This window comes from Aulonocara stuartgranti, assembly GCF_965226115.1.
Source record: "Aulonocara stuartgranti genome assembly, chromosome: 10".
Lineage (NCBI taxonomy): Eukaryota > Metazoa > Chordata > Actinopteri > Cichliformes > Cichlidae > Aulonocara > Aulonocara stuartgranti.
In genome coordinates, this window is record NC_138946.1 from 6,317,225 (window position 1) to 6,329,305 (window position 12,081).

General features: G+C 39.2%; 1 protein-coding gene across 3 annotated transcripts in view; it reads left to right on the forward strand.

The window, feature by feature from the left end:
- The window catches only part of tmem132e (transmembrane protein 132E), a 440,362-nt gene that overhangs the window by 377,134 nt on the left and 51,147 nt on the right, over positions 1 to 12,081 (forward strand). For all 3 annotated transcript variants that reach the window (XM_082549921.1, XM_082549922.1, XM_082549920.1), the window contains exon 4: positions 4,489 to 4,681. In XM_082549921.1, coding sequence (XP_082406047.1) covers positions 4,489 to 4,681 — 193 coding nt within the window. The remainder of the gene's footprint in view (positions 1 to 4,488; positions 4,682 to 12,081) is intronic.

Sequence of the window (12,081 nt, forward strand, 5' to 3'; positions counted from 1 at the left end):
ATAAAAGCAAAATAAAAAAATGGATTTATCATATTAACATACAACATTACACATATTTAAAAAAACAACAACAACATACCAACGATGGCAACAGGAGGACAAAATCATCTCGGTGCCCACAGAACTGATAACTGATTAATACAACCATATCTATAAAGGGCATTTAAATGTTGTATGTATTGTCTATAATATCAGAAATAAGGCAGTATGTTTAGCAAAAAACGGAGTAATCTCCGCGCCTGTAAAATAAAAAAAATGACGATGGTTATTTATTGAAAACCTTTTAAAGTTCTTTTTTATAAAAACTGTAACAGGTTTAAACCATTTAGACCATGTTGTGATATAATAATGAATATGGGAGATGTGTGGACATGTCGTTTTGTTTCTATATAAAGTCAGCCAGAATAAATGTAATAATAAAACGTTTTAAAATTTAAGACTCAAATTAAAGTTTAACTATGATTCGCAGGTATTTGTGATCGTCTACAGCTGGAGTTTGTCTCCTAAAATGTAAATGCTAGGTTCCTCCACAGAATGGCCTCATTTGGTGAAAAACACACACACTGATTTGGATCCCAATTAAAATTGTTAAAAAGTGTTATCTAATGAGGTACACTACACATACACAGTGAGTTGGACGAGTCTGGTTTGATTTAGTTCAGCAGGAGAATTAATTAGGGCTAATATAATTAGGTGTATGTTGTTGTGGTGGACGGGTTACAGCAATGGGAAATCAGGGCATCAATGCAGGACAGTGACAGCACTGACATTTCAAAGTGAACCATCGGAAAATTGTAAACGGGAGAAAAAGTCACATGAGTGGGTCTGCCGTGCAGGATTTCCTCCAGAAAAGTAGCTAACGCACACGGGGACATTCATCGGATGAAGACGATTGTTGTAAAAAATGTGTACCAAAACACACTAGAGCTGATACCTGTTCATTGATTTTCTTCCACTTATCTAATTCAGGGTCATTCAGGTGCCACCGGGTGAGAAGCAGGGTAAACACCTGGACAGGTCCACAGTCTATCACAGGGCCAACACATAGAGACAGACAACATTCACACTTACATTCACACCTATGGGCAATTTCAAATCAGCAGTTAACCTAACGTGCATGTGCTTGGACTGTGGGAAGAAGCCATGCAGGCACAGGGAGAACCTGCAAACTCCACACAGAAACACCCCAGGTGGCCCGTGGATTTGAACCAGACCTTGGCTGTGATTTGACTGAGCTGACTGTGCATTTCTTTGCTTTTAAGATTATTTTTCTGTCTGTAATACAGCCAAGCAGAAAATGAAGTGGCATTAACTGGTAAGACAAAAATCTAAAGTGAAACATTAATTTCATACTCTGGAGTTGTTCTGTGGAGTCACGATGCAGATAACAGCAATGTAAGGAGGCAGAGAGGCCATGTTAAGCCATGTGGTAACAGATAGCAGTGCCATAATTCCTCAGATCTGCTCTTTGGATTCAGATCTAAAAACTAATGTCATAATGTCAAGTGAATCTACAGCTCCTTTGAGTCAAAAAATCCGAGCTTTTCTTCTGCAGCTCTCAGCTACAGTTTCATATTTTGCAGTTCACTCTCATAAAAAAGAAGTATGCCCTCTAACCTAAACCACTGTATTGTGAACACCATTTTCCTTCCCTCCAGCATGGTGGCAGGCAACATAGTATTGAGCGGCTGTACCTGCACTCACTCTAGTGGGCCGTATTGATGACAGTTTGAGTGTGTCACAGACAGACGGAGGTGTTTGTTTTCACTGAGTGATGTCGAGACAAATAGGCTGAGATCTCATCTCGGTGTTCCTGAGAGGAACCTTTTGTGGGCGGACGGTTGTACATGGAGTTTGATCCAGCTTTCATTAAAAGCCTCTCAGCTTGAATGCTGGGATGGCTTTCTGCTTTTTGTGAAGGACAGATAGCTACTGTTTCAGTTTTCGCTAAAGGTGAGGCTTGGGTGGGATGATTCTCGCAGCAGCTGGAAAGAGAATTAATTTGCCTCTTCACCACCAGCGAGATTGTTTAATGTTAGGCTTGTTGAACCTGAGGATTACAAGCCCAACATGTAGAATTTTCATAATAAGAAGGCCGCTGTGGGTCTTGAATCGTTGGCGTGGTTGTGATAGTAAAAAGATAAGCAAAAGTTTCTGGTAGATGGAGGCACAAAGGGTGATGGTGCTCAGATAGTTTGTGTGCCTGGCCATGAGAACAATCAGGTTACCTACCAATAGCGATCGATCGGTTAGAAGCAAATCTGCAGCCCATTTAATGACGTCTATTCCAAAGTGAGAGGCAGAACAGAATTTGCAATCTCCTTGCACAGACTCAACACTGAGACCTTTGGATAGAAGGAGAAAGCTGGCGAGATTAGGGAGCAGTGATTGGTTATTGACAAGACCCTTCTCTCTGTTTCATTTAAAGTCAATCCCTGAATAAGTCGTTGTATATGATAACTTAATAAAGTGAGTAGGAAAACCATTAGAAAACTATTATTTCTCAATAATGCCCCCTTTGACACTCTTATATAAGTAAAGGATATAGGAACATTTAAAAACATCTAATATCAGGTTTTTTCTTTAACTGTGCACTGTAATTACAGTACATGCCAATTATTTTGTTCCCTGCCTTTAAGATAGTTCCTTATTTTTCAAAATGTAACCATATCATTAGTTAAAATGAGAAAATTTCAGCACGCTGTCTGCTGATGGCTGGGTGTTAAGTTCCAGTGCGAGACCTCGAGAAATACTGCTGTCGTGTCTGAAATGTTACCGTTAGAAAGCGCTTTCATTTTCCAAGAAACCAAAGAAATTTGTGACTGAGTGCGTGTTTCTTAAATCTAAACTTAAAGTTAGTAAGAAAAACAAAACAATTAGCATAAAAACACAAATTCACACAACAGCAACAACATGCAACATCCTCCCTTTCTCTCTGCAAGGCGGCCAAAGTAGTGCTGGTTGAGAAAGGGAGAAAATTAAAAGGAGATGCAGTTAAATACTGAAAAATAAGTGCCAGTCAGAAACTGGGTGGATCCAGAACACCAGCTGAAACACTGTGTGAGCTGAAGATCAGTTTGAACCGGTCGCAGCAGGTGGCCCCGCCCCCTACCTGAGCCTGGTTCTGCCAGTGGTTTCTTCCTGTTAAAAGGGAGTTTTTCTTTCCCACTGTCGCCAAAGTGCTTGCTCATAGAGGGTCATATGATTGTTGGGTTTTTCTCTGTATCTATTATTGTAGGATCTACCTTACAATATAAAGCACCTTGAGGCGACTGTTACTGTGATTTGGCGCTGTATAAATGAAATTGAATTGAAGTTTTTGGATACTTGTACTTGATGTTTTGATATAAAAACATATAAAAGTATCTCTCTCTCTCTCTCTGTTCTAAAAGTATATCCTGATTATTTTATATGACTGCTTTTCTACATGTGTTCTTTGCTGTAATCAGTATATTCCTAGTAAATGTTTGCTACATTTGAAAGATTATTGCTGTTATAAATACTACAATTTACATTGTAATTTACTTGCCAAGTAAAAATAAAAACCTGATATCTGGATATCCCTAAACAGACGGTAGAGTGAGCCAGCAATATTAGCATTCTGCTGGGTTGCATGAGCAGAACGGGGTGGAATAATGACCCAATCTAAACTCATGTTTCAGTCTGCTCCTGGCTATGACCTTTAAGATTCTATAGCATTGTTATCTACCTTGTATCTGTCAGGAAATCTGATGAAGACAGTGAAGGAGCTGTTTATGATCCCGCCGACTGAATGAAAAGTTGCAATAGGGCGTTGTCATCATCGACTATGGCTGACAACTCCTCTGAGCTCTGCTGAATGCGCGACATTGATTTGACTAGAGCAAAAACCAAATCCTAGAGCCAAGATTTTAATCAGAGGTCTTGTCCAGGGCAGCTTTGTGGCCATTGATTCACTGATCCAACCACAAAACTGTGATCAATCTTCAAACAGCTCCTTTCTATTCAAGAGAGAAAAAGCTACGGCCTTATTTTGGAGGTGATCACCTGCTTATGTATATGAATATATGCAGAACTTATATATATGGTGTTCTATTGAAGGTCTACAAAAAGTTCTACTTACAGATATGTAAATGTAGAATCGCTTTGAGTGAAGAACAAATACTGAAACTGCGCCATCTGAGAAGTATCTATTCAGCTCTAAAGCTCTTGGCTGCAGTGTTTCACACGCTGAAGTCTTAATGAATGCATTATTTCTTCGTTTCAACTCAAGGGTAACTCGGGGACAGCGTTAAAAAAAAATTAAAAGCAGTGTGTCAACCACACACTAAATGACATTTTTAATAATTAAGCACTATCTAGTCAACAATTTCATCACTGAAAACGAATATGCTGCCAGAATGTCCGCTTATGTACACTCTCCTGCGTTTGAATGAATATGTTGCTATGAGTAGTGTTTGACATTTACGCTGGGCTCTGTTTGATGGCTGTCTCCTTGCGGTCTGGCAGGGATGTTGTGGGCAATGTCGAGGTGATGCAGCTGGACTTTGAGATGGAGAACTTCACCAGCCTCTCGGTAACCAGAAGGATCAACTGGAACATTGATTATAAGGGACAAAACCCACCACCTGATTCAGAGAAGGTCGTGACAGAACTGACGGTAGTGCAGCGGGACATTCAGGCCATCATCCCTCTGGCCATGGTGAGTAATGACAAATTCATATGGATGTAATTTTTTAAAATTCATATTCATTTTATTTTACTCAATATTATTTAATTTCAAATGCTAGTAGTTTATAGTTAAGCTGTTAGTGAAGGTTTCTGCCTTAAGCCTTTGAAATATAACACATTATTCGGTCACAAAATATTTTTCTAGTAAAACCATCACTAGGTCTGATATTATGAGCCAAATTCTGTGTGGACTATTACATTAGCCATTGTGTGACTTCCATAGAAGCAGAATAATACACTGGTTGGTTTCTTTAAAAGCTCAGTACCCTTGTAGAATATAACTCTGACAATGTGTTAGTGCTGCAACATGCTTATGTAAGGCTCTGAATAACAGGGACTCATTTCTACTACAACTAAACTAAAAGTACAGTGGAAAAAAACACAGCTTTGGTAAATAAGAGACAGTCTGTTATATTGCAAATGAGAAATACATTATACTCTAGATATTTTTGTAAATACTGCATACCAATTTGTAAGTACTGGTGCACAAAACAGATGTTTCACTTTGTTACTGTTAAATAAAACCGGCTGTTACAGTCACCAGTATTTTACGGCACTTCAGTGATTTATTTAAACAGGAAGAGAATGTATAGAATAGAATAAGCTACACTTTGGAATGCTAATCAGTTACAGTATTCAGTTTTGTTTATATAAAATGTTACATTACTGTACATTTCCTGTGTTTTTCTAGCAATTTTTTTGCAGGATTAGTCATTTAACAGTAAAAAGTAACCGTACAGTACAAGATTTTTACGTATTTCTTCTGAAAAGTCTAATAGCCATTCACTTTCTGCTTCCTTGCAAACCTGACTTAATTTTGAAGATTTTATTTTTTTAATACTATTTTTCCTTTTAATCAGCACACAGTCATTCTTCAGCAGGTCTAGTTTCAGTATACAATGTGTGCAGAGCATTCTGCACACAGACAGCTTGCCATTGCACATACATCCAATCAACACCTACGCCGTCTGCAGCGACTTACTGATTGTTCAGAGCCGACCAGTCCAAGTGTCCATTACTCTTCTAATCTAGACTCTTCCTTTTTGCCTTTTGAAAGGTGGCAATTATTGAGCGTTGTAAAGATTATGGAAGCAAAGAGAAATTAACCAGCCAAGCAGTGCTGAGAACATCCAGCTACACCTGCCTTTGTACTTAACTCTTTTGTGGTTTTGACGGAGTTGTTTAGCATATTGAAATCCGCTATTTTTCCAGTAATGAAACTGTATTGTTCATGACGCATAATACAGCAGACTGCGTGGAGCAGTAAATGTCTAAGAATTGCTCAAAGCTTTTTTCTGAGGATGTTTGCATATTCATAGGAGCGAAGGCCATCAACCCTTTTTCAAACGTTAAGCTGTTCTACCAGTACAACGTTAGCTAATGTTTTCTCTTACAATACAGAAAATATGCTTTTAAAAATATTTTAAGACATAAGAAGGAGCTCTACACTGACAACTCCTGAGGCTTTGTGCTTCTAATAACAGCTCTTGGTTATCTGTTATATATTTGCATAATTACAACAGTTCTGCATCTAAAGCTCCATTAAATATACTTGAGCTGCAGTTATGACTTTGTGTGCTTCACATCTGTTGCAACATAAGGTTCGCTTAATATCTCTGGGCTCCTTGATATTTGGGATTAGCATGCATCTTGCACCCAGATGTGTTTCACTGCATTGCAGAAATAGATTTCTGCCTATATGGCTTTGCCCTGTAAAATGTGCAATCCAAACCAGGCTGCATGGAAGAATTTGCCACCTCTACTCTCTCCTCGCTTGGTCGAATTGTTTATTGTAATGGCTTTCAGTTGCAGTCGCTAAGCGCAGCCATCATGTAAATGCTAAAAGGAGGCATTCTTGTCATTTTATTATTTTAGTTGTTGTGGAATTTCATGGCCATCGCTAAAAATACTTCCCTGCTTGTGTTTTCAAACTAAAATGAAGAAAATGATCTGTAACAAATTGCACAATGAGACCAGTCAGGCTTGATCAATTTAAAACGTCTTCACATCAGTGGAATTTAGAGTGCTTCCAATTAGTCTATCAAGGATTGCTTGTTTTTTAGGTTTTAGCCTAAACCTAAAAAACAATTATTAGCAGGCAACATTTACTATTTCCAGATGTCAGGATCCAATATGGTCACCTTGAAAAAGGAGAGTATCTTGTAGATAGGCTTTTTTTTCATATCAAAGAGTGAGAGTGATGACCCTTCTGGTCCAGATAGAAATGTAACACACTTTCAGAACCGATGATAGAAACTATGCAAACTGAAAACAGGTGGGTCTATCAGAGCAAAAGGAGAAGTCCAACTGATCGTCGCAGATTCTTAAGTAGCTTAAGTTTAGCTCCTCTCCCCTTGAAGGTCTCCCCCTCAGGCAGCACAGAGGGGCTTCCAGCTCCTCTTCCAGCCGTGTTTAGACAACTCTGTAGAGGTCCTGTTCTCACCACTCACGTGATTGCGTGATTTCACCATGGACATCAAACTTGTGCTGAAAGCAAACATCAACTTCTGTGTCAGACTGACACAACCTTCATGTCGAGGATCATTACCGGTGATGAGAGTTGGGTCTCCTGCTATGACCCAGAGACCAAACAGCACATGCCACTAGCAGAGACTGCAGTGTCCAAGCCCGAAGCCGTCACATTAGGTCAAGAGTGAAAGCAGAAGCATTTTTTTTTGTTCATCTTTAAAGGGTCGAACCGTCACATCTGTGATAACGACCTCAGCTTTGGGGCAACCTGCCCCATTGCTGCAGCTTTGCTTTCTTACCCAAAATTATGCTAAGGCTAAATAGCTCCCATTTCGACACAATGGAAGAGATCCAGCATGCATCATAATGCAGAATACTGCAAGTGGTGCAAAAGTGCACTGGCAGAAGTTCAGGAACAGGACAACATAAAGGAAGTTGAGGCAAGTTTTCATGAAACTTTTTATTTGCCGCTAGTTCCACATAGTGGTGATTGTTTGTGTTTTCAAAGTCGCTGTGGTTATTTGGGGGGGACATGAGTAATTTGCTGGCTATGACTGATTGATGGTGATGGTTATGAACGTTGAATTCTCAGCACCGATCTGACCCTGCAGCAGGTGCATGTTTCTCCAGCCCTTAACAGGAACATCGTCTAGCAACAAAGTATAAACAGGATGATTTTATGACCAGATTGCAGAGTAACTATCGCAACAAACATGAACACCGCTGCATATTTATCAGTTCAACCAATGTGTCCCAAGGGCTTTTTTATTAGCATCTCTTTGCTGCCCAGGTCAAGGTACTAAAATATTTAGAGCGGAAACTAATTATGTTAAGAGTACAGTGGTCAAAGAAAAACAACTCTAATGATATAACAAGAATCTGACTCTGATATTGCACATCTTTCTTCATCTTCTTCATTTTTCTGTACTCATTTTAAGCTTCGCCACAGATGCAGATCCACTAGCACTTTTCAGCTGGTGGCAAACGCCCACTTATAGCCTGTAGAACAAATCGGCTCTTTGTGAAACTGTGGATATACAGAGGCGGGAGGCGGTTCTGTCCCTAAAATACAAAAATGATGCTTCTTGTGTCACAAAGCGACAGAGATGAATGTCTAGAGTGGAGTCACGAACAGCGAACGAGGAGCGAGAACGGCGAGGACGAAGAATGAAGAAGAGCGTCTCACAGAGAGGTGGACGTCCCCGGGTTGTGTGCTAACTACAGCTCACCCGCTGCCGATGAGAGGAGGAAGGGGGAGGAAAAGGGAGGAATTACTGGTGAATTTAAAGTGTCAAAAGTGAAACAATTCCAGGGTGGTAAGGTTAAATCAACCCCGGGGCTTATTGCACATTTTGAGCCGCTATTAACACCAAACCACTAAAGCCCTCTTTCACATGACTTTTTTTTAAGAGAGAGAACTGGCAGGACGATGCAGAGGAGGGAGTAACAGTTATGCCAGATTCCCTCTTCCATTAGCTGCTCTCTGCCACAGCATCGACCAGATGTTAAATAAAAAATGATGTTTTGCGTTGCACAAACTCTAGAGCTTCAAGTCATGTGTTATTTTCAAATGTATACGCTTGTGCATTTATAAAGACACACATCTGGCAAAAAGTATTTGCTTACATTATTCAAAGGCAGCTAGAGATGGTAATAGTTGAGCATTTTTTGTGGACTCACACGCAAAGTAAACTCGCCTCATTATTCCACAAACCCAGACCTCTGTGGGCATTTGCAACTAAGATGTGTAGAAATGGGTTGTACAACGTCTGTAATCACAACTTAGAGGAAACTGACATTACATACACACACATAAACACACAATCATCTCAAACAGAACACATTTTATAAAGTTATAAAATTGTAAAACTAAATATTACAGAATTTTATTTTTTATTTTTTTTTAAAAGGTTATTTTTCTTGATTTATTTGGTTAAATTGGGAAACGTTCACTAACAGGGGACCTGTTATGCTTATTTCCAAGTTGACAATCTTATTGTTGGATTCTACTGGAATAGATATGCACGATTCAAAGTTGCATGATGCCAGCTCTGTCTTCTGGTTGGTTCAATTCAATTCAAAATTGTTTTGTACAGTTGACCAAAGTGCTTCACAATCGGTTAAAAACAAGAAAAAACACTAGAGAAACAAATACAGATAAATGAGAAGACAATGAATTAACAATTTAAAAAAATAAAAACATGCCTGATGGTTCTCATACTGAACTCGAATTAAAAGCCAAAGTAAAAAAGTGAGTTTTAAGACGCGATTTAAAAGACTGAATAGACTCTGAAGTAGGAATCTCCTCTGGCAGATTATTCCAGAGTCTGGGTGCTGCTACTGCGAAGGCCCGCTCTCCTCTACGCTTCAATCGAGACCTTGGTTGTGCTAAGAGACAATCTCGGTGCTCTTTTGGGGTCATACATGTTGAGGAGTTCGTTGAAATAACCGGGCGCCATATTATTTCAAACTTTAAAAGTAAGGTTGCCCCTCACAAGCAGCACGTGGTCTTGATTTGATACAGGCAGAGCTACAGTTCTCGGATGACGTTTTTAGAGATATCCTCCCTCTATGACATGAAAAAAATAATCAGGCTTTAGCCCAGTTGATATTTTTTTACCTGGGCCTAATGATGTCGGGTGCGCCAGTTTGAATTGTAGTTTTGTGCTTTTAAAGTCACAAAACTAATCCACTTGTGTTCAGTAAGATGACAACAGCATTTTTAATGTTTGCCATGGTGTATTTAAAAAACGGTTTCACTGCTTCCTGAAGAACTTGATAAATAAGTGAAACAATAGCCGAGCAAACTGATGACTGATCGTTGTTCTCTCTTGAATTTAGGTAAGTATAATTAGAGATCCCATTGCAGCACACATTTACTGGTAAAGTGTCTCGTGTTTTGTAATATTTACCAGATGCTGGAACAGCAAGGAGAGCTTAGGGAGGATGTCTTTCAATTAGGATTGTCCCCTAGAATCCAGTCAGTTATCCAAGGTGGTCTGGTGTGCTTTGCTTCCCATAAATTGGCCCCACACTCTAAGCTAATAAAAAAAAAAAGGCTGCTTTTCATGCCTGATGCCTTAACTTCAATAACAAAAACAAATCAGTTCTAATGCTAGAATTTGTTGAACACATTTTTTTTTTATTCCAAACAAAAGGTCTTTGAAATAGATTGTTTAATCATGGGGTTTTACTGGGATGAGAACATATTTTTGGTTAATACAACTGCCAAAAAGCATGCTGTTCCCCTAATGGTTCAGATCCTTTTAAAAGGATATAAATGCATGTGGATAATACAGATACAAGGAATAAGGTACTAGCAAGAAACTAATATAGATTTATAATAGAGGTCAAAGAGGACCTAATAGACTTTTCTTTAAATATAAAAGAACAGAAATAAAAGCTCCACTCATGAATCTGTTATGATGCTATAGTGAAGGCATATCTTTAATATGGTTATCTCTGTGAGCTACATCTCACCCACTGGCTGTTCAAACCTTCTGTTTTTGAAGGGCAGCCAATTACTAACAAGACTGATGTAAACGGACAGAGAAGGAAACTCATGTTTTGTTTCAGAAAGTACAAAAACTTAAAATAAATAAGCATTATTTTTGGTTACTGTGAATCATAAAAAGGCTTCTCTAGTACCTTCAGTAATACCTAGTGTAATATCATGCAACTACTTCATTAGGTACACGTTGCTAGTACTGGATTGGACCCCTTTTGCCTTTTGAAGCCAAAAGGAAGCAATGAAAGCCTTAAATCTTCATGGCACAGATTCACCTGATCAGAGATTTTGGTGCATATTGACATGACAGCATCACACAGTTGGTGCACATCCGTGATGTGAATCTCCCATTCTACCGAATCCCAGAGATGCTCTTCTGGACTTGGATGTGGTGATTGTGGAGAGTGTTAACTCATTGTCGTGCTCAAGAAACCAGTTTGAGATGATTTGAGCTATGTGACATGGGTTGGGTGTGCTGTAGGTATAAAGGGATGAACTTGGTCTGCAGCAAATTTGGGTAGGCTGTGGTGTATGATGCTTATTTAACCTGAACATCAGGGGCTCAAAGTGCTCCAAGATAATCTTATATTGTCCAAGTTTGGTGAGGTGATGTAAATGTAGCCTCAGTTTCGTGTTTTAGCTGACAGGAGTTGTACACAGTGTGGTCTTCTGCTACTCTAGTCCATCGACTAAGACATTTTGTGCATTCAGAGGTGCTCCTCTGCATACCTTGGTTGTAAGGAGTGGTAATTGGAGTTACTGCTGCTGGCCATTCTCCCCTGTCCTCTGGCATTAACAAAGCAGTTTCTCTCAGAGCAATGCCGGTTGTTTGGCAGTTTCTCTTTTTTGGTTAATAAAATTGGCAAAAAGCAAAAGGGTTTTCTATCAGGTAGCACTCAGTGAAGTTACTGTTTTCTAACTCTAGTCAAGAAAGTTCTTGAAAGTTCTGTACTTGTTCTATTTTTTGCTACATCAATGATTCATGATTGAACTTTGATGGAAATGCTCACTGTTAAAGAAATGATACTATATATATATGCGCTTGCAAATCCTATTTCGTAGAGACTAAAGTACCTTGCTCTTTTGCAGTCTTAGCTGTCAATAGTCAAGACTGCAGAAGTTTATTTGTTAGTCTGAAACCCAAATAAGGACGCTGTGAATACTAGTCAAGCTCTCATCCAAATGAAGCACAAATTCTAAAGATGAGTTTGTTAACTTAGTTTGTTGCTTAGGCTGCTGCCCCCGCGACCCGGCCCCGGATAAAGCGGATGAAGATGGATAGATGGATGGATGGAGTTTGTTAACAGTAAATGCAAATTAACGCCCATTTCCACTATTTTTGAGCGGGCTGGTATTATGCAGGGGGCTCTGGTCTCAGGAAATGAAAGTTATCG